This window comes from Dermochelys coriacea, chromosome 6 (genome assembly GCF_009764565.3).
Source record: "Dermochelys coriacea isolate rDerCor1 chromosome 6, rDerCor1.pri.v4, whole genome shotgun sequence".
Classification (NCBI taxonomy): domain Eukaryota; kingdom Metazoa; phylum Chordata; order Testudines; family Dermochelyidae; genus Dermochelys; species Dermochelys coriacea.
The window spans coordinates 5,729,992-5,752,982 of NC_050073.1; the positions used below are offsets into that span (position 1 = coordinate 5,729,992).

General features: G+C 45.0%; 1 protein-coding gene across 11 annotated transcripts in view; it reads right to left on the minus strand.

Moving 5' to 3' along the window:
* LOC119856486 (E3 ubiquitin-protein ligase rnf213-alpha-like) overlaps positions 1-17,283 on the minus strand; it is a 183,252-nt gene extending 165,969 nt beyond the window's left edge. For 9 of the 11 annotated variants that reach the window (XR_006282264.1, XM_043517200.1, XM_043517197.1 and 6 more), the window contains exons 1-6: positions 17,175-17,283; positions 14,666-14,785; positions 9,124-9,266; positions 7,756-7,840; positions 4,828-4,964; positions 2,399-2,504 (exon numbers count right to left, since the gene is read on the minus strand). Coding sequence is in view for 10 of the 11 variants with exons in the window: in XM_043517200.1 (XP_043373135.1) it covers positions 2,399-2,504; positions 4,828-4,964; positions 7,756-7,840; positions 9,124-9,266; positions 14,666-14,771 (577 nt within the window). In the remaining variant the exon portion in view is untranslated. The remainder of the gene's footprint in view (positions 1-2,398; positions 2,505-4,827; positions 4,965-7,755; positions 7,841-9,123; positions 9,267-14,665; positions 14,786-17,174) is intronic. The other 2 variants (XM_038404008.2, XM_043517196.1) reach the window with 1 other exon arrangement.
* Between the last annotated feature and the right edge of the window lie 5,708 nt (positions 17,284-22,991).

Below are 22,991 nucleotides of genomic sequence, written 5' to 3' on the forward strand. Positions count from 1 at the left end.
TATCTCTTTAAGATGAGCACTTAGAAGCCTGAACACTTGTTCAATACAGCAGTCATGGGTGGCACATGACTCCGGCATTTGGGGAGGCTGGTGTGAACCCCGGAAGCTCCCCCAGTGCCCATACTGCAGCATAGGAGAGGAGCAAGCAGCGACAAGGGGTGGGAGAGGGGGCCTAGAGGGAGGGAACCGAGCGGCTCCACCCTTTTCCCCAAGGCCTCCCCATCTGCTGCTCGCTCCTCTCCTTCACCCTCTCCCACTCCTGAGTTCAAGGCACAGACAGGCTCCCTGTCTGCCAACTGCAGCTCAGCAGCTCAGCGGAGACTGGGTACATGGACAGGGGAAGTGAACACTCCAACATCAGCCCCCACTCCCAGCTCTGCGCAGCAGACCAGGAGCCTCTGCCCAGTGTACTCTACCGCCTGGCTAGTTTGTGTGGCCTCACAGTCACAAACACACACCGGATTGTTACCCTTGCACCGAAGTGCATATTTATTCTTTCCTTGCAAAGCAGAACGGTGTATTGGGGGCTTATGGAAAGAGGAGACTTCCACAAAGCCTTCTTTCCTCAGCCCAGGCTCACCCTCTGAGCTTTTCTTCTGAGCTTCCTCTTTGCCTCCTGTTCCTTCCACTTGTATCCTCCCAATTACATCGTTACCTCTCTCCATTCTGAAAATGGACCATTAATTCCTACCCTTTGTTTCCCATCTTTTAACCAATTAGTGATCGATGAGAGAACCTTCCCTCTTATCCCATGACAGGTTATTTTGCTTAAGAGTCTTTGGTGAGGGACCTCATCAAAGGCCTTCCAAATATCTAAGTATACTATGTACACTGGATCCCCCTTGTCCACGTGCTTGTTGACCCCTTCAAATAATTCTAGTAGATTAGTGAGGCATGATTTCTCTTTACAAAAATCATGTTGACTCTTCCCCAACAAATTATGTTCATCTATCTGTCTGAGAATTCTGTTCCTTACTATAGTTTCAACCAGTTTGCCAGGTACTGAAGTCAGGCTTCCCGGCCTGTACTTGTCTAGATCACAAGTGGAGCCTTTAAAAAACAACTGGCATCACATTAGCTATCCTCCAGTCATCTGATACAGAAGCTGATTTAAAGGACACGTTACAAACCAAAGTTAGTAGTTCTGCAATGTCACATTTGAGTTATTTCAGAACTCTTGGGTGAATAGCATCTGATCTTTATGACTGTTTAATTTATCAATTTGTTCTAAAACCTCCTCTAATGACACCTCAATCTGGGACAGTTCCTCAGATTTGTCAAAAAAACAATGGCTCCGGTTTGGGGATCTCCCTCATATCCTCAGCCATGAAGACTGATGCAAAGAAATTCATTTAGTTTCTCCACAGTGGCCTTATTTTCCTTGAGTGCTCCTTTACCACCTCGATCATCCAGTGGCCCCACTGGTTGTTTAGCAGCTTTATGCATCTGATCTACTTAAAAAGAAAATTGTTGTTATTTTCTGAGTCTTTGGCTAGCTGTTCCTCAAATACTTTTTTGGCCTTTCTAATTATATTTTTACACTTCACTTGCCAGAATATTTGCTCCTTTCCATCTTCCTCACTAGGATTTAACTTCCACTTTTTAAAGGATGCCTTTTTGCCTCTTACTGCTTCTTTTACTTTGTTGTTTAGCCACGGTCACACTTTTTTGGTTCTCTTACTATGGTTTTTTATTTGGGGCATACATTTAAGTTGAGCCTCTATTATAGTGTCTTTACAAATGTTCCATGCAGTTTGCAGGGATTTCACTTTTGGTGCTGTACCTTTTAATTTCTGTTTAACTAACATCCTCATTTTTCTGTAGTTCCCCTTTTAGAAATTAAGTGCTATCTTGGTGGGCTCCTGTGGTGTTTTTCCTACCACGGGGATGTTAAATTTAATTATATTATAGGCACTATTACCAAGTGGACAAGCTATATTCACTTCCTGTGCTCCACTTAGGACTAAATCAAGAATTGCCTCTTCTCTTGTGGGCTCCAGGACCAGCGGCTCCAAGAAGCAGTAATTTAAGGTGCCAAGAAACTTTATCTCTGCAACCCCACCAATCGTGTTTAATTGATCATAGCAGAGCTTGCAGTCTTCTTCAGGATGCAGTGACATCATGACCAGGGTGCTGCTAATAGTGCCCTGTCGCACCCCCTTAGTCAAGCACTTTGAGATAGACAGATGATAAGAGTCAGATGTTGTTTTAATTTTGATCCCAATTTGGACATAAAAGGCTAGAAGACACGTCCGTCTGGTCTGCAAAATGAATTGGTTTGCGTCAAGAAAGACATTACAGGAGAGCAGGACTGGTGGGAAAGGATCAGTTGTTCTTTTTTGGAAAAAGAAATTCTAAATAAAGATTTTTCCTAAGCAACTTGTTTGAAGCTGGTTACCTGCGCTGTCAGGTACCACCGCACAGAAGTCATAATCCTGCAGCAGCAGGTCATCATCTCTCGCTGACTCAGCGAGGTTGCTGTCTGAGCTGGTGTCCTTGTGTTCCTTTGAAAAGGAAAGTTAAAGGTTAGGAAATAAAGGCCGTACAGCCCTGATAGAGCTCAGTACAGCCCTGAGAAAAGCCAAATGTGTCCTGCCTCAGATCAGGTGTCCCGACTAGATAATCCCTCGAGGTCCCTTCCAGCCCTAAGTTTCTGTGATTCTATGTCCTGTAACAGGCATTCAGATGGGGTGAAATTTATGCCTAGACAGAAATCCAAAGGCAAAACAGCTGCCTGACCCCCAGGGAGCTCGCTAAGATCTTGAGCTTGAAGAAAACTTGAGGAAACTTTACCATCAGCCCCAAATAAGGGGCAATGCATCACTGTGTCAGGCCAAGAGCAGCCCAGAGAGCGCACTGTCTCTCGCACACAAGGACTGTACGCTACTAAGTCCTTTCAGGATTGAGGCGGTACCTAGAATTTGTGCTGGGGCAAATTTCATCCATAAAAACTTTTTCCCTCTCATCTTTTGTTGGCTGGACACAGGAGAGCGTTATGTTGAACAGGTCATTCACTGGAGGGCAATTTCCTGGAACTTGCTATGGACAAAACAGATCCATAGATTCCAAGGTGAGAGAGGACCACTGTGATCATCTACTCTGACCTCCTGTGTAACACAGGCCAGAACATTTCACCGCGTGATTCTTTCTGACTCTTCACATCACCTGTGAGAACCCATCTGCCCACCAAGCCACTGAAACCTACTTTCCATCATCATGTTTCCTTCCAGGAGCCATGGTATCAAATCAGCTCCTAGAAGCCCTTCCTTCCACACATTTCACAAGGCGTTCGATAACACAGAAGCAGGATCCAAGCAGCATCGTCATTAATGCATGAGTCAGACTAATGATCCATCCAGCCCAGCAGACTCCAATGGTCAGTGTCAGCTCTTACATAGGAAGGAACCACCATGTGGAACAGCGTATTCTTATCCACAGAGAGTTAATGGGTGGGTTGTTCCCCAAAGGAGGTGGGTTTATGTTTATTATATAATTTTACCAGATTTACTTGAACTGTGCATAAATTTATCATATAAATGTCCATTCCCTTTTTTGGGACTCTCACTAAGTTCTTGGCCTCAAAGATACCTTTGTGTCGGTGAGTTCCACAGGCTAACTCTCTCTCCAAAAAAGAAATAGCTACTTTGGTCAGTTTTAAACTCACTGCCTTTCAATTTAATTTATTCTGTCCTTTGCTCTTGCATCATTAAACAGCATAAATGGAAGCCATTCATTATTTTAAAGTCCTCCATCATGCCCCCTCTTATTCTATCTCTGGTATTTAGATGGCCCCTGTTACCATAATACATGAGCATCTCACAACCTTTACTGTATTTATCCTCACGATACCCCTAGAAGGTAGGAAATGGCTACAACGCTTCTTGTACACATGAGAAACTGAGGCACTGACATGACCAAGCTCACACAAGAAGTCAGTGGTGGAGCAAGGAATTGAACCATTACATCCCCAGGGGCTAAGCTAATACCCTAACCTCCCTTCACCACCCCTCCAAGCTAAACCTATTTCGACTGTAAGTGCTGTGAGGCTGTGATCATCTTTTGTTCTCTGTTCGTACAGCTCCCAGCACACTGGGACTGTGCCCATAGGCACTGTCACAGATAGATAATAATAATCATGATCTTTCCAATCTTTCTTCGCACATAAGTCTCAAGCCCTTGATCCTCCAGGGCTGGAGCACCCAGGTGGAAAAATTAGTGGGTGTTCTGCACCCACCAGCAGCCAAGCTCCCCTCACCCCCCACCCCACCTCCTCCCGCTCCTCCCCCGCTCCTGAGCAGGTTGCGTTCCTGCTCCTCCACCTACCTCCCAGCCCTTCCCACCCAGCTACCGCCAAACAGCTGTTTGGCAGTGTTAGCAAGCTCCGGGAGGAAGGGGGAGGAGTGGAAACATGGCGCGCTCAGGGGAGGAGGCGGGGAAGAGGCGGGGCCAGGGCAGGGATTTGGGGAAGGGGTTGGAATAGGGGCAGAGAGTGGGCGGAGTTGGGGCGGGGACTTTGGGGAAGGGGTTGGAATGGGGGCGAGGAAGAGGCGGGGCAGGGCCTCATGGAAGGGGTGGAGTGGGGGCAGGGCTGAGGGCAGAGAGGGTGTTGAGCACCTACAGAAAAGAGGGGAAGTCAGTGCCTATGTGTCCAGAACAGAATGCAGTATCCATAGGAGGGTGTAACATTGGCACTAGAATATCTCCTTACGCATCCTGACATTTTGTTTTTCACTCTGTCTGAAAATGGGAGGAATTTCCACAGCTGTAATTTACCTCCTATATCTTGGAGTAACTGATTTAAAACATAAATCTGGAAATAACTCCTACCTCTGTTTTTGCCTGAAGCTGGGATCCAGGTCCTGATTCCTGCCCAAACAGGTCATCTTTCAAAAGTCCTGGACTCTCAGGTTTTCCTTCATTTTCTTCATTTCCTTCATTTATTTCTGGTTCTAAACTTCCAGATCCTGGTTAAAGCAAATGTTAATAAAAACAACACTAATATTAAGAATAATAAATAGGGCTGTTGATTAATCACAGTTAACTCACGTGATTAATTTTTTTTAAAAATCGCAGTTTCAATCACACTGTTAAACAATAGAATACCAATTGAAATGTATTACATATTTTGGGGTGTTTTTCTACATTTTCAAATATATTGAGTTCAATTACAACACAGAACACAAAGTGTACAGTGCTCACTTTGGATCTTGGAGTGCATCTGGTATGTAAACATCTTGTGACGCTGGCTACAACAGTGCCATGGGAACACCTGTTCTCACTTTCAGGTGACATTGTAAACAAGAAGCAGGCAGCATTGTCTCCTTCAAATGTAAACAAACTTGTTTGTCTGAGCAATTGGCTGTACAAGAAGTAGGACTGAGTGGACTTGCAGGCGCTAAAGTTTTACATTGTTTAATTTTTGAATGCAGTTATTTTTGTACATAATTCTACATTTGTAAGTTGCAATTTCACGATAAAGAGATTGCATTACAATACTTGTTTGATGTGAAATGAAAAATACTATTATTTTATCATTTTTACAATGCAAATATTTGTAATAAAAATAAAGTGAGCACTGTCCACTTTGTATTCTGTGTTGTAATTGAAATCAATATATTTGAAAATGTAGAAAACAGCCACAAATATTTAAAATGGCATTCTATTATTGTTTAATAGTATGATTAATCTCATGATTAATCGTGAATACTTTTTTTAATCACATGATTAATCATGATTAATTTTTTTAATTGCTTGACAGTCCTAAAAAAACCCAGTTTTCTCCCTCAGTTATCAGCCTCCCATTTAGTCCAGCCCCATCCCTGGCCCCTTTCTTTAGCTAATTTTGGTAAAAATTGAAAAATATCTACTTAAAAAAATTATTTCACAGTTAGAGCTGGTCAGAAATTATTAATCAAAATGCTTTTTCAAGGGAAAATTTTGTCTTTATTGTAAACATTTTTGCAGAATGTGTCTATTAAAAAATTTTGTGTTGCAAAACTGAAAACTTTTCAGTTTCTGGCTGCTGAAAAGTGAAATTTGTTGTTTATTTTTAAGTTTTCAACAAAATGTTTTAAAAATATATATTTTCCTCTAAATTTTTCCCAGAAAAAAACCCTTGCTGATATTCTGATGAGCAAAACTCACAGCCATGGGCAGTGGCTGAACCCTCCATTCAGGGGGGCTAGGCCACCAGCCTCACCCCATCTGCCTTAGGCCCCAGCCACCCTGACCCCCACCAGACACCCTGCACCAGCAGGCCTCACCCTTGAGCTGCCCTGGCCTGCATCGGCAGGCCTGACCCCCAAGCTGCCCTGAGCTGCCCTGGCTGGCCCCAGCTGCCCCAGCAGTGCTGGCCTGAGCCCCCGTGGCTAGCCCGACCCCAGGCCGCCTCTGTGTGCCCTAGCCCCTAGCCACTGGCCAAGTCCTGAACTCCAGGCCATGGCTGCTGCTGAGCCCCCGCTGGCTTCGGGAGGGAGGTGGAGCATGGGTTGGATCACAGTTTGGGCCAGGAAAATCTTAGCTTTCCCTGGCCTATGATACCTGCCAACCTTGCTCACAGCCTCCTGGGGAAGAGATGAATGTGTCAGTGTGACAAAGGCATGGTTCTGAAGAACAAAGCCCTTAGGTCAATCAGGGTCGGGATTCCCAAGAACAGAGCTAGAAAGGAGCTATTAGTGTTGAACCACTTGGTAAACGGCATGATCGCACCATGTCTAAGTCCACCTGAGACCACACTGCAGTGATCCCATCCCAGCTACTAGACCCCAGTCTTCTGGCTGTCCAATTAAGGCACTAACTGTGTCTCTGTGAGATTGTGCACACATCTTCTCTTGCTCCCAGGCGGTAATGGTTCACATCAGCTTAGGCCATGTCTACACTGGCAAGTTAAAACTCTCTAACTTGCTGGCTCAGGGGTGTGAAAAATCACACACACAGCCTGAGCGCATCAAGTTTGGGCACTTTAAAGCGCTAGTGTGGACAGGCTCCAAGCACTGGGAGCCACACTCCCAGCACTCAGAGCTATTCCCCTCATGGAGGTGGGTTACCAGGAGCACTGGGAGAGCTTGCACTTGCTCCCACTTGCACATCAAGGCGCTGCCGTGGGAGTGTTCCCGCAGCAGCGCTTTCACTTCTGTAGTGTAGACTTAGTTTTAGACTTTACAGGTGGAAGGGGCAGATTTTTGGATTCCATTTATCTTTTTTCAGAGTAGCAGCCGTGTTAGTTTGTATTCGCAAAAAGAAAAGGAGTACTTGCAGCACCTTAGAGACTAACAAATTTATTTGAGCTTTTTAAATCAAAAACTTGTAAATAAAATTACTAGAGCTGCTCAGGGAAGGGAATTTCTATTCTGTGGGAAACTGTGACATTTCAAAAAAATGTTCTGAATTGGAATGAAAAGCTGAAATGATGAAATTTCCTAAAATATGAAAATTTCAAAATTTTTATTTTCAGGAACATTGAAACATGTTATTTCAATGGTGTCATTTTGATTCATTTTAGTTTGACTTTTACATTCAATTAAACATTTAATCGCATATATACATATTATTAAGTATCATAAGTGTGATACTAAATGTAATATTTAATATAAAAGTCAAAATAAAGTGAATCAAAACAATATTATCAAAACAAAACATTGTGACATTTTCTAAATGAGATGTTTCATTTTGGAAAAAACTGCATGGAAACTCTTCTGTCTAAAATTTTCACCCAGCTCTAAAAAAAAAAATCACACGGGGAAATGAAATGGTTACCTCTACTATCTGGGGTTTTCCCCTCTTTCTGCTCCTCTGTCTCTGCTTCTCCAGTGGCTCGGTCTGTAGCTCCGACCTTGCGTTCCTTGGAAAAGGAAAGTCATCAAAGCATGAATGGGGTGATTCTTTAAACGTAGCAGAGGCTCGATTTAGGCCAAATGCAGCCCTTTGACAGGCGTGAGGGTAGCTGCATGAACAACTCCTCTGCTAACCGAAGGCAGAAACAGGTTAACTGAGCAGGTTAAGAGCTGCTGGGTTATTATGGCTAACATTTTAAAAAACAGGAGGCTAATGTTAGGCTCCTACTTCCATATTTAGGCAATTAAATAAGTGGACTGATTTTCAGATGTGCTGAGCTGGAAAATGGGAGGGGTTTTGACAGGAAAAAACAGCTATTTGTCAAAAAACTGTTAAGCCCCAAAACATTCTCAGCACAACACCTCCAAAAACCCAAACAATTTTGACCAAAATCTGTAAAAATTTTGGCCCCAAATTGCCAAAAAACTAAAAAAAAATTGGTCAATAGCTATTAAAAACTAAATAATTTTTGACCCAAACTGCCAAAAATCAAAAGATTTTGAGGAAAGTGGACACTTTTCTGGAAATTTTGGTTTAGTCAAAAATCCACATTTTTCAACAAAAAGAAAAAAAGTTTGGAAAGATTGCCAACAGCGTAAGCCAGCAGATCCCGCTTACTACACTGGGAGCTGCTGGGTGCCCAATGCTTCTGAAAATTAGACCATTTAGGGCCTGATCCAAAAGTCATGGAAGTCAGTGGAAAGACTCCCCACAATTTCACTAAGACTTTGGATCAGGCCTTTATGAGGTGTCTAAATATTAGAGATGGTTAGAAAATTGAAATTGTTTCTAGTGAGGACAGTCTAGAAATTTCAAAATTTCCCATGGGAAAAAAATTAATTTGTTTCAGGAAAATCAACATTTTTCAGTTTGACTTTTTCAAAACAAAATATGGAGCAGCTTCCCACCTCCAACAGACTCCTCAGGCTGCTGTTGATGCTTTGAGGGGCACCCAGCCCCAGGAATCCCCCCACAGTCAGGAACTGCCCAGAAACTCCCCCTCTGCAGAGTGACAAGCCTAGAAGACCTGAGAGCAGCTTCCAGGGCTGCCACACTCCATTGAACCCATAGATCCTGAAATGCCACGCCCCTGAACACCCCGCCAGGTCAGCTGGTAGGAAACCAGGCCTGTGTTTTGGTGAAAGTTCATTGAAACTGAAATGTTTCCGCAAGGAATTTCAGTTTCAATAAATCAACATTTTCATACAAAAAAAAAATCACTGGAAAATTTCTGAGCAGCCATAAAACTAAGCTCAGTTCCCACTGTTCCTAAGGAAATGAACGCCCCACCTCAATGGCTGCTTCAGCAGAATCAGTTGGTGGCTGGAGTCCAGGTCCTGGAACCTGCTGAGCGGCAGGGGCGTCTTCTGACAGTCCTGAACTCAGAGGGTTTGGTTCATTTGTATCTAGTTCTAAAGATTTAGCTCCTGGTATGAAAAAAGTCAAAAACAGAAAAACAGCATCTGTTCACTGAGTGTGAGGGCAAATTCCCAGTGTTCATTTAAATGACCTAACTGAGTCTCCATCACAGGAAAAGTCTTTCCCTTATTTTACCCCACTGCTGAGTAATATGGGGAAATATACATTTTTCAGTATGTTAACTCTTCACAGTGTGGCCAGTGTCTTTGTATGTATCTGTGCAGCACCCAGCACAACGGGACCCAAATCTCAATCACTGTTTGTCGGTGCAGCACCCCAGCATGACAGGGCCCCAGTCTCGGTGGACATGAATCTGTGCAGCACCCAGCAAGATGGGGCCGTGATCTCAGTCACTGTGTGTCTGTGTAGCGCCAGCACAGAAGGGCCCCTATATCACTTAACGTGTGTAGTAGTAGTAGTATTGATAGTAATAATTATTACTATTAATAATTAAGTGAAGTGGAAAATCCAGTAGATGTTCTGGAAGATGTTCAAACATGTAGGAATCTTTTTGCAGTAGTTTCTTTTAACATTTTCTAAATATTTTTAATGAGGTTTTGGAAAATATGATATTAATAGCTCTTGGTATAAAGCGGAAAAAATTCATAGGCAGGAGTTGTAGACCAAGCTGGATGAGCAAGCATCTTAGAGAGGTGATTAAGAAGAAGCAGAAAGCATACAGGGAGTGGAAGATGGGAGGGATCAGCAAGGAAAGCTACCTTATTGAGGTCAGAACATGTAGGGATCAAGTGAGACAGGCTAAAAGTCGAGTAGAGTTGGACCTTGCAAAGGGAATTAAAACCAATAGTAAAAGGTTCTATAGCCATATAAATAAGAAGAAAACTAAGAAAAAAGAAGTGGGGCCACTAAACACTGAGGATGGAGTGGAGGTTAAAGATAATCTAGGCATGGCCCAATATCTAAACAGTCTTTAATAAGGCCTCAGTCTTTAATAAGGCTAAAGAGGATCTTAGGGATAATGGTAGCATGACAAATGGGAATGAGGATATGGAGGTAGATATTACCATATCTGAGGTAGAAGCGAAACTCAAACAGCTTAATGGGACTAAATCGGGGGGCCCAGATAATCTTCATCCAAGAATATTAAAGGAATTGGCACCTGAAATTGCAAGCCCATTAGCAAGAATTTTTAATGAATCTGTAAACTCAGGAGTTGTACCGTATGATTGGAGAATTGCTAATATAGTTCCTATTTTTAAGAAAGGAAAAAAAAGTGATCCGGGTAACTACAGGCCAGTTAGTTTAACATCTGTAGTATGCAAGGTCCTGGAAAAAATTTTGAAGGAGAAAATAGTTAAGGACATTGAAGTCAATGGTAAATGGGACAATATACAACATAGTTTTATAAAAGGTAGATCTTGCCTTGCCTTGCCTTGCCTTGCCTACGCTAGGCTAGGCTAGCCTTGCCTTGCCTTGCCTTGCCTAGGCTAGGCTAGGCTAGGCTAGCCTTGCCTTGCCTTGCCTTGTCTTGCTTAGGCTAGGCTAGCCTTGCCTTGCCTTGCCTTGCCTAGGCTAGGCTAAGCTAGCCTTGCCTTGCCTTGCCTTGCCTTGCCTAGGCTAGGCTAGGCTAGCCTTGCCTTGTCTTGCCTTGCCTTGCCTTCCCTAGACTAGGCTAGGCTAGCCTTGCCTTGCTTGCCTAGGCTAGGTTAGGCTAGGCTAGCCTTGCCTTGCCTTGCCTTGCCTTGCCTAGGCTAGGCTAGCCTTGCCTTGTCTTGCCTTGCCTTCCCTAGACTAGGCTAGGCTAGCCTTGCCTTGCCTTGCCTAGGCTAGGCTTGGCTAGCCTTGCCTTGCCTTGCCTAGGCTACACTAGGCTAGCCTTGCCTTGCCTTGCCTTGCCTAGGCTAGGCTAAGCTAGCCTTGCCTTGCCTTGCCTTGCCTTGCCTAGGCTAGGCTAGGCTAGCCTTGCCTTGTCTTGCCTTGCCTTGCCTTCCCTAGACTAGGCTAGGCTAGCCTTGCCTTGCTTGCCTAGGCTAGGTTAGGCTAGGCTAGCCTTGCCTTGCCTTGCCTTGCCTTGCCTTGCCTAGGCTAGGCTAGCCTTGCCTTGTCTTGCCTTGCCTTCCCTAGACTAGGCTAGGCTAGCCTTGCCTAGGCTAGGCTTGGCTAGCCTTGCCTTGCCTTGCCTAGGCTACGCTAGGCTAGCCTTGCCTTGCCTTGCCTAACCTGATCTCCTTCTCTGAGAAAGTAACAGATTTTTAGACAAAGGAAATGCCGTGGATCTAATTTACCTAGATTTCAGTAAGGCATTTGATACCATGCTACATGGGGAATTATTAGTTAAACTGGAAAAGATGGGGATCAATATGAACATCAAAAAGTGGATAAGGAATTGGTTAAAGGGGAGACTACAACGGGTCCTACTGAAAGGCGAACTGTCAAGCTGGAGGAAGGTTACCAGTGGAATTCCTCAGAGATCAGTTTTGGGACCAATCTTATTTAATCTTTTTATTACTGACCTTGGCACAAAAAGTGGGAGTGTGCTAATAAAATTTGCAGATGATACAAAGCTGGGAGGTATTGCCAATTCAGAGAAGGATCGGGATATTATACAGGAGGATCTGGATGACCTTGTAAACTGGAGTAATAGTAATAGGATGAAATTTAATAGTGAGAAGTGTAAGGTTATGCATTTAGGGATTAATAACAAGAATTTTAGTTATAAGTTGGGGACGCATCAATTAGAAGTAACGGAAGAGGAGAAGGACCTTGGAGTATTGGTTGATCATAGGATGACTATGAGCTGCCAATGTGATATGGCTGTGAAAAAAGCTAATGCGGTTTTGGGATGCATCAGGAGAGGCTTTCCAGTAGGGATAAGGAGGTTTTAGTACCATTATACAAGGCACTAGTGAGACCTCACCTGGAATACTGTGTGCAGTTCTGGTCTCCCATGTTTAAAAAGGATGAATTCAAACTGGAGCAGGTACAGAGAAGGGCTACTAAGATGATCCGAGGAATGGAAAACTTGTCTTATGAAAGGAGACTTAAGGAGCTTGGCTTGTTTAGCCTAACTAAAAGACGGTTGAGGGGAGATATGATTGCTCTCTATAAATATATCAGAGGGATAAATATAGGAGAGGGAGAGGAATTATTTCAGCTCAGCACCAATGTGGACACAAGAACAAATGGGTATAAACTGGCCACCAGGAAGTTTAGACTTGAAATTAGACGAAGGTTTCTGACCATCAGAGGAGTGAAGTTTTGGAATAGCCTTCCAAGGGAAGCAGTGGGGGCAAAAGATCTATCTAGCTTTAAGTTTCTACTCAATAAGTTTATGGAGGAGATGGTATGATGGGATAATGTAATTTTGGCAATTAATTGATCTTTAAATATTCAGGGTAAATAGGCCTAATCCCCTGAGATGGAATATTAGATGGATGGGATCTGAGTTACTCAGGAAAGAATTTTCTGCAGTATCTGGCTGGTGAATCTTGCCCATATGCTCGTATTTAGCTGATCGCCATATCTGGGGTTGGGAAGGAATTTTCCTCCAGGGCAGATTGGAAGAGGCCCTGGAAGTTTTTCGCCTTCCTCTGTAGCATGGGGCACGGGTCACTTGAGGGAGGATTCTCTGCTCCTTGAAGTCTTTAAACCACGATTTGAGGACTTCAATAGCTCAGACATAGGTGAGGTTTTTTCGTAGGAGTGGGTGGGTGAGATTCTGTGGCCTGCGTTGTGCAGGAGGTCGGACTAGATGATCAGAATGGTCCCTTCTGACCTTAGTATCTATGAATCTATGAAAAAGCATCAACAACACAGCAAGTCCAAAAGAAAGAAATACGATCACAACAAATTTGGGGGCTCAGCTTTGCATCAGAGTCTTAACTTGATAATTCTATCAAATCGAACTGCTCTAAAAAAAACAATGAATATGTTAATATTAAAATTGGACAGCTAAAGAAATACCCCGCAACCCTGCTCTGTGGCATGCATTCCATTAGTGACAGCAATCCTGCTACAAAACAACTTTCCCTATTGTATGCTACAGATAACCAATCTGCAGGGCTAACTGTCTACACCTTGCAAAGTAAGGAAGATCAGCATTGTTCACTTGCTTTCACTGGTGGTAGCATTTGCACAAGTGTGAATGATAACACAAGGCACAAGTATAACCCGCTGCTAAGTGGACTATAGGTCCCCCTTTCATGTGCCAATCCACAGGGAATGTGAGTTGCTACAGCCCACAGTTGCAGTGAGAGAGCTGTCTTTTTAGCTCAAACTGTAGCAGCTTGTGCTGTTAGTGCTGGAGGTCCCTCATTCAATCCCCAGAGTATCATCCCGGAAAGTGGCCATCACACAAGAATAAAAAACTGGCTGGCTTAAGGATTTGCCTATACGATGGGGGATATAGCAGGATAGTGGCTGTGCTGTTGCTATGCTGGCATAACCCCATAGTATACAGGCAGCCTGCAGAGACAGAAGGGTTTTTTTCCATGCCTGTACATAAACCACCTCTTTGAGCAATGGTAGCTCAGTAGAAGCATTCTTCCATCATCCTAGCTGCATCTACACCAGGGATTAGGTTGGCATAGCTACGGTGCTCAGAAGTATAAACCAGACAGCTATGCGTGTCATGTCCCTTTTTAGTGCCTTAACCACTTAAGGGGAGGTTTTCATAGGTGCAAATTGCAGGTAGGCACCTAACATCCATGTCTTTGAAAATCTAGGTGACAGAGGATAAAAGTCTACTGTTGTTTACAGCTAACAGAGTTGCTCCTTCAGCTTAATGATACAAGCCTGCGCTGTGGAGGTGAAGATCTTTGGGTTTCTCTCTACACAAGAAAATCAAACCTTGTGAATCTCTTTGTAAAAGACTTAAGATTAGAATGGATCCAAAAAAATTAGGTGGAAATGTTTAGTCAAAAATGAAATTTTTCTCAAGAAAATGAAAATTTTCAATTTTCTTGCAGAAAATGTCAAAATATTTTTTTTCATTTTGAATTGACAGTTTATTTAATTTCAGCATCAAAATGGTATTTTATTTGAGATTTTGGAAACTGAAAAATTTTGATTTGGGTATCTTCTGGCGTTTTCCCTCCCTTTTACTTTCACAGGGAGAGGAAAGTTTTAAGAGTGAGAGGCAGTGTGTGGAGAAGGAATCCACTTTTTTCTTTTCTTTTCTTACTTTTTCAGCTTGGGAAATAACTAAAAAGCATGAGAAACTTTTTTTGAAAGGGAAGACTTTTCACACTTTTTTTAAACTGAAAAGGAGTAAAAAAATTTTTTTAAAGAGAGAAAATCATGAGATTTTACAACATAACAAGGCTGGGGTTCTTTTTATTCAATACATATTTCCCGGGTTTCCTGGAGGAAGAACTCCCCATTCTAGAAATCAAATGAGTTGCTGACAAGGAATGTTCAACCCACCAGTAATACATGTAATGCTTTACATTACCTTCTGTCTGACACTGTGACCCATTTGTGCCCTTCAGAGCCTGCTGACATTTCAAACAGAGTGTCCCTCCTTCCAGACATTTGCTGTTGCATTCTGCACATTTCATTTTTATGGCTTATCCTAGAAAGTTAACCAAAGAGCTGTATCAGCAGGGATTCATGAGATAGACACCAAAAGATCATGAGATTGGCTTTAAAAATCATGAGGCTTTTAAAAAATAATATATCAGGGTCTTTTTTCCTTTGCCTCCTGGTTTTTGAGCCTTTTGGGGATCATGTTTTGTAGCTTTTCTCCCCATTAATGAGAGACAGAATCTGGCTTTGTTTTGAAATGAAAGCTGAGAGTCTTACATAACTACCTGACTCCAGGAGCTGAGGATTTTAAAAAAGTACCATATATCACAAAACAATAAAATTATGAGAGCAGCCAACATGGTATCAGTTACAAACCTAAAAACCAGTAGTGCCTCCCCCTTACTTTTCAGGTAAGAGAAGTAAAGTGATGTAGGTAGGGTTTTTTTTAACATTGTAATTAATTCTGAATCTCTGATTTCATTGGCCTTAATTCTCTCAACAATTGATCCCAGCTTTTCATTTTAAGATTTGAATTTCAAGGCATAAGCTATCCAGGAAGAACTGTTCATGTGAAGATCCCTGGAAGTGACAGAGTACTGTGTCAAAAGTATCATATGTGAAAACAAACCTAACAAATTCAGCTCAGCTTGCATGATTAAGGGCATAAAATGAAGAAGTACAATCAAACATGCATTCTCACTCTCCCTTCTCTTTCATCCTTCTACCAACACAACAGCTTTAGCAAAACATGATATTTGTCAAATATAATGAGCAGCATCAAGACAAATGGAATTGGGCGACACTGATAAATCGTCTGCAGTAGACAAGCAAATAATAATTTCCACTAAATGCAAAACTGTTCTCCTCATGAAAAGGACAGTGGAAGATGGGCTGTAAAGTGGGACCATCAGCTGCTAATATTTTACTTTCTTTTTCATACAGTTAATACTCCTAATGCATTATGCACAATGGACATAGGCCCTGGTCTGGCAAATACATATACACAATTTTCAAGCTCAACATTGCATTGAATTTGTCGATGTTATTAACTCCTAGCAGATGGGAACAGAGATGTTATTCTCCTTTACCCACCCCAACCCCTCTTTTCCCTCCCCTCCTGTTCCTTTATCTTTCTGGTCTCCTGCCTTGCTTTTTTTTTTTTAAACCTTTACTTGTTCACACTCTTTTCTATGTGGTTTTGTATGTAACACTGATTGGATCACTGAGTAGGAGGAGTAAACTTATAGTCAGCTAAAGGAAATCATATAATTTCATATACCACCCACTATCTGTGTCTGTGCAGCACCTAGAACCATGGGGCCCCATCCTCGGTTGGCATTTCTGATTAGTATATCTAGCAAGTCTATCTGTGACACAGAACAGGTATTGCTGACATATAATGTATCTGTATATGTTTATCATTAGGTCTGGCAGATAATTCTGACACATAATACTGATGTTTATTTTTACGCATTTATTCTTTTTATTTATTTAAGTTTGCACTGAAAATGTATGTGCAAAATTATGTTTTTAAGCAATTTTTAAAGATTTTTATCTATTTAAGTTTTCACATTTGTGGGAAGTGGTGAGGGATCAGAAAAGTGGGGGTCAGACAATAATTATTTAATGATGCAGATGTTGTTATTCAAAAAGTTAAACCTTTATCACCATTTAAACACAAATTATCAGTCTCACATATCAAAATATACCAGGTAAATAGCCTTAAATCAAACTCCTGAGCCCCAGTCCAGTGCTCTATCCTCATTTTGCACTGGTGTTAATGATGGCACAAGGCGAAGGACAGGGAGGTTCACCCCAAATTGCACACAACATATCACAGCAATGTGATATTAGTACAGCTATTAGATCTGATTCTGCTCTCAGTGACCTTGGGATAAATCCTGAGTCGTCCACTGACTGCAGGGGGATTGGAGCCAGATTCTGATCTCAGCTCCCCTGGAGTCAATCTGGAGTCAGCCACTGACTGCCATGGAGTTAGGGCAAATTGTGATCTCAGTGACACCAGTATTATAAATCTAGGGTGACTCTGGAGAAGTTAATGTCATTATCCCAGTTTTAAAAGGATGTAAATAAAGAAGCACATCTATGTTAAAGGCATATATCAAAATTTATATCATAATTCCTGTGAATCAGAATTTATAAAAGAACTTTCTATAAATGGTCAATCATCCATTTTAGTCAACAATGCAATTTCACCAAGAGCAGGAAATGTAATTCTAATTTCAACATAATACGGCTCTTGCAGAGGAAAGATCCGTCTATTTGTTTGTCCTTAATTTAAAGGTTTGTTATAAATTTCAGAAGCACAGGGAAATCCTGCAGCCTCTACTCAGGCATAAGTCCCATCACAAACCAACTGAGTAAAACATGCAGGATTTAGCAGTTTAAAAAGTCTTAACACTTATTTACCCTACCTTGTATCAGACTCCCTGGCGATAAAGATGCCTGCGGGTGCATGTTATCTTCACCAGGAAATACATCTGTTTCATGTCTGCCTATATATACTGTATTGAATTGCCTTCCTCAAACACGTGATTTCTTTGTTCTCTTTCTATTTCTTTTAAGTGTTATGTAACTATTCATTTTGAAAGTGAAAGTAATTCAGTAACATTTGTAGTCTGCAACAGCAATAGGCCAATATGCTGGGTTTTCAGTTACTTCTGCCTTCAAGATGAAACTGTAGCTCAGGCTGCTGAAGTCAGTTTGGTTACAGTGTAACCAATAAATCTGGAAATCCTAAGAAACAGGGTTGTCAGTGTCACCAACCATTCAAAAAGTGTCCTTTAGATCTGTTACTTTCCAGCGTTAGCGAAACAGGGTGGAATTGTATCTCACTTCCTGACTACATTTGGGCAAAATGTTTGCACAGAAAGATTTTTCCATGAAAAAAAGCAGATTCAGGACCACTGAAAATTTTGCAAATTTGTGTTGAATTGTTTCAGTTGGTAAAAAAAAAAAAAAAGAAAAACGAAAGTGATTTGTTTCAATATGTTCAAAATGAAATGTTCAACTTTTTTTATATAAAGCAGCTTTTTATTATAAAACTTAATGACATTTTATTTTTAGAAAGATAAAAATGTTTATAAAAACTCAAAGCTGAAATGAAACATATGGGTTTAGGTTAAACAAAGTTTCATTCAATGCAAACGGAATTATTTATTTTACTTTTTGGTTTATTGAAAATTTTGTCAGGGTTTTTTCTATTTCAAGTTGACCTGAAGGTGTGTGTTGGGGATGGCCACCAAACCAAAAATTAAATATTCACCCAGCTCTATTCCAGCCTTTCTTACCAGGAGCTGTTACTGAGCTTTGTGTCACTTTCCTACTGGTTTCATATCAGACCTACTATAGTATTAAACTAAATCAATGTACAGTGGCCAGGCAACTCTTTCCCCATGTCAGCCTCAGTGTTTCTCCTTCTGGCAGCAGGGAGGTTCTGGAGTACAACAGGGAGTAAATCCGTCCTGCTCCAGAGCTTTTTAATTCTTAACTTTGGTATATTTACGATGTTTATGAGGCAAGCCAGTCAGTTTTTTTACACTCCTGAGTGAGAAAGTTTCAGCATGTAAAGTGGAGACAAGGCCTAATAATATTATTAAGATGATGTTCAAGTAAAAAGAAAACGGTACAGAGTTTAAGCATAGAAGTTTCTGGTTATCAGGGAATAAGCTACAGATTATCTAGGGGTGCAAAATTCGGTTTAGGAACGGGTGGTGTAAGGAATACATAATCTAAAATCTCCCCGATAGGGGGTAAAAGTTTAATGGGTCAAAGTTCAGACACTGAGATATGGGAGTATGTTGTTCATATAATGGCTATGTTCAGGTGTGGAGTATAACGAGTGGATATGATGATGAGGATGGATTTACCCTCATTTGGTGGGATTTAATGTTCAGTGAGTTTATGGTTCCAATTCATATGGTCCAACGGAAAAAGTCTCTCAGTCCCTTTCCCATAGTTGATGCATGATGTCGTACCAGCTTACACCTCCTGGTACTGTCGGTGGCTGGTGATGTGTTCGATGTAGATGTCCCTGGACCATCGGATGGTGTCCGAGACCATGAGGTGCCGTATGAGCCATGTGTAGTGTCGACTGATCCCACAGGTCCGCAGTACACGCTCGTTGCAGGGTCCCAAGCACCCAGGGCTCCGACAATCAGGGCATCCATTTGCACCTTGTAGCCCTTCTCTCTCAGGGTGTCGGCCAGGGGGGCGTATTTTTCCAGCTTACGAGCTCGGGCTTCACGGAAGGCTGGGGTACTGTTCTCAAAGGAGACCGTGACATCGATGAGGATAATCTTTTTCTGGACCTCGTCGGTGACTACCATGTCAGGTCGCAACTGGCTGTCAGTACCAGGGATGGCGCGGTTCATGGCAATCTCCCCCAGGCGCGGTGCGATGGCTTTCAGCAGGCGGTTCTGGATGCCATTGTAGCGCAGCTGCCAGGCTCTGGAGTGGGGCTTGCAACTGCACAGAACATGGGGCAGGGTCTCATTGGAGTAGCCACACTTCCTGCAACGCTTATCTCAGTTCCCGTGGCGGACGGCTCCGTTGAGCAGAACGCAGTTGAGCCGGGCACGGTGGATGAACCACCAGTCGGTGAAACGGGTGAAGCTGCCCCCGGTGAGGAAGTGGTTGCTGGCATCCTACTTGCTGGTCAGTTCGAAGACTTTATCCTGGTCCAGTTTATGCTTCAGGGTTTCCAAGTACAGCAAGCGGATGGCCGCCTTCAGGGTCCTCTCCAGCATGCCCCGGCGCTCGGGGTGACGATGGTGTTGTCGTTGGATCTGATCTGCAGCACCAGGACTCCCAGTTCCCGGCGCTCCTCGCACCACTCCCAGCGGCAGCCGATGCACTTCCCCAGGCGACATGTGGCATTGCGAGCGCGGGACCACAGTGAAGTGATGTCACCACCATCCCGTCCAAATTCGCCATCTAGAGAACCACTCAGGAAGCTAGCGGTGTCTTAGTTGGAGGGGGCTCTGCTGATCTGCTTCTTTGTTGCGTCATGGAGGGCGTTTGCTGAGATGTTTCTTACCATGGTGTCGGGACATGTCAGCAGGCGAAAGGCGTGGGTGATCACCACAATGTCACACAAGTCGCCTATGTGGGGGACATTGGCACCGCCATGCCTGTGGGCAATGTAGACCAGCTCGTTGCTGGCTCTCTGGGGAAGGAACAGCCACTTGATCTGACGAGACAAGATCTTGTCTGCCTTGTTGAGGGGTACCTTCACCACGGCGGATCCTCTTAGGATGAACGAGATTCATGGGATCAGGAAGGTGTTCAGGGCATTTATCTTCTGCCACGGTGCTAGCAGGGAGGCGTCGATCTTGGCAGCATCCTGCAAGACCTCCTGGATGGTGTCCTCGGGTGTCTGCCTGAGACGGAAACCCGTCGGCGTGCAGAGGTGTTGGTACTCCTGCCCCTCTGCCAGGGGGATGACGAGCTCGCCCTGGATCTGGAACCCTGTCGTCTGCACCGAGTCCCTTTTGCTACCGTCAATGAGGAGAGTTGCGCACTTCTTTGCTTTGAAGCGGAGCCCCATCCAGTCAGCAGTTCGACTGGTGGCATCTAGCATACGTTGGAGGTTCTCTGGGTCATCTGCAGTCAGGACCAGGTCATCCGCATAAGCCAGAATGCTCACCCTCTCGTTGTGGAGGTTGAAGCCATCTGTGCCATTGGAGATCGCTCGCAGCAATAGCTCTGTAGTGAGGTTAAAGATGATGGGGCCTTGCTTAACTCCGCTCCGGATCGGGATCTCGGCGGTCTCCCCTTCGACCGAGCGAATGGTGGTGCTGCATCCCTTGTACACCTCTCGGATCACACAAAGGAAGTTCTCTGGCATCCCAGACTCCTGGAGCATGGCAAAGATGTGGTGGTGGGGCATGGACCCAAAGGCATTAGCCAGGTCGAGCCACACTACCATGCACTGACTCCGCGCCCTTCTGGCTGTTTCGATGGTGGTTTGGAGGAAAAAGTTGTGTTCATAGCAGCCCTTGCAGGACATGAAGCCTTTCTGGATGGAGCTGATGGCTTCCCCACTCACCGACCACTCCGTGATCCTCGACACCAGGCAGCTGCCATAGAGCTTGTACATCGTGGAGCAGAGGGAAATGGGCCTCCAGTTGCTGGAGTCATCCCGCTCTCCCTTCTTGTACACCAGTACCGTCATGGCCTTCTTCCAGGAGCTGGAAGTCCGGCAGAATCGCTTGCACTGGTTAAAGAGTATGGCAAGGACCAGGCAGCTGGGATCTCGCTTTTTCAGGAGGCTGTAGGGGATGCCGTCTTTCCCAGGAGCTGTGTTTTTTGTTTTTGAGAGTCTTGCCATCACTTCCTTGGGCGTATAGTCAGTTTCCAGGACACCTGCTTCGTTGACACGGGGCGGGGGCGGAGGCACTCTGGGTGCTGCATGTCATTCCGGGCTATGTGGTCGAATACATCCTTGAAGTAGCTGTAGAGACGCTCAGATGGGATCGTGCAGTAGGGCAAGGGCCCGTCTAGGATCTCCCTCATGGCCTTGGAGCAGTTTGCCCAGTACAGCTTTTGGATCCTTGAAACCGCTGCTGGACCATAGCGGCGGCTGGCATCTCTACTTCTGGCTCCCCTGGTGATGGTGTTGAGGTTTGGAGCAGGTTTTCTGTGGGCAGGCGGGATGTTCTCCTGGTTCGAACTTCTCCTGGGAGCGATTTCCGCAGAAAGTTCTTGGGCGAGCCTGTCTACGAGGAGGTCAAAGTTGTCAAAGGAAGCCGCTGCTTGCAGCTCCTTGGTCCAGGCAGTCTGCCACGGAGTGGGAGCCCTCACCATCGGCTGCTGGCCCTCATGGTCCTCGACCTCGTCTGGTGCCGGCTCAAAGCCTGCGTGGTCGGCCTGCCGTCTATCTCGTGGGTCAGGATTCCCTTCGGTTGGGTGCTAGGATGGGATCTCTGGCGGGATGCTGGTGTTGCTAGTGGTCGGAGAGACGCGGTCTGGCTCGGGGCTTGCTGGGACACCACTGGTCCTTCTATAAGTGGCTGCTGCCTGGGCGATTGTTGCTGGAGCGCGAGATCTCCCGTAGGCTGTGTCCCGCAGAATGGACTCGGGGGCCGTGCTGGGCCATCTGGCGATGAAGGCCCGGTGCTTTGGTGTGGCTGCGGGGCTGTTTCCTCCAGTAACGTCTGGAGTTTGTAGGGCAATCTGGGGCGTGGCGCTGGCTCCTCTGACAGTTGGAGCTGGCAGGGCGGTCTGAGGCTTGGCACTGACTCCTCTGGCTGCTGCAGCTCGTTGGATGGTCTGAGGTATGGCTATGGCTCCTCTGGCAGTTGGAGTTCGCAGGGCGGTCCAAGGGGTGGCGCTGGTTCTTCCGGTGACAGGATCTCGAGCAGCTAAGCGGCAGTGAGGCGCTGATCCTTCTGGGGAAGGGGATATGCTGGATAGGTGGCAAGGTAGCACTGAGTCGTCTCAGTATGGAGATTTGCTTGGCGACATGAGAGGGTGAGACGGGCCTCCTGCTGGCGAGGACCTGGGTGATGTTCCCCGAGGCAGCAGGTACCTTCTCGATCGCAGCATCCTGTTCCGCTAGCCTGGCGACAGGGGCAGGCTTCTTGACGGCAGCTTGCAAGGTCGCTTTTCTTTGCTGAGGCTCAGGAGCAGTGGGCCGGCGCGCAGCAGGAGGGCTGGGAGCCGGAGCAGGAGACTGTGTTGTTCCCTTCAGGCGTTTCCTGCAGGCGACTTGGTGCGTCTTGCATTGCTTCTGCGTCTCGAAGGGCAGGCTGCAGAGGGCACAGCTGAAGGCGACCCGCTTGCTGTGGCATCTCTTCAGATGCCTGGTGACGCCACCGAGGAGGTGGAAGCTTCAGGGCGGACAGCAGATGGGGCAGATGAGCATGTCCGCAGTGAGGGGGTACTGCAGGTAGACGGTGTTCTCATTACCTTGCAGCGGGGGGGGGGTTCCAGCAGCATCAGCAGTATCGCTGGCTGGTTCATCCTGGTGTGGGCGGGTGGGGTCGAGAGGTCTGGCTGGGCGGGCATCTGGCAAGGTCCTGGGGTCCCTCTGGGTGGTTTCTGAGGCTGGGCAGGCATCCAGCGAGGCGCTGGTGACCCTCTGGGTGGTCTCTGGAGAGATGCTGGTCCCGTCTATGGAGATTCCTCTCTTGATGGTGTGTAGAGCAGTGAGAGCACCACCAGCATCAGGGACCTGGGCAGCTGCGGGGGTGGGAGGTGCTGGCTTCTAGTCACCAGCCCCTCCCTGT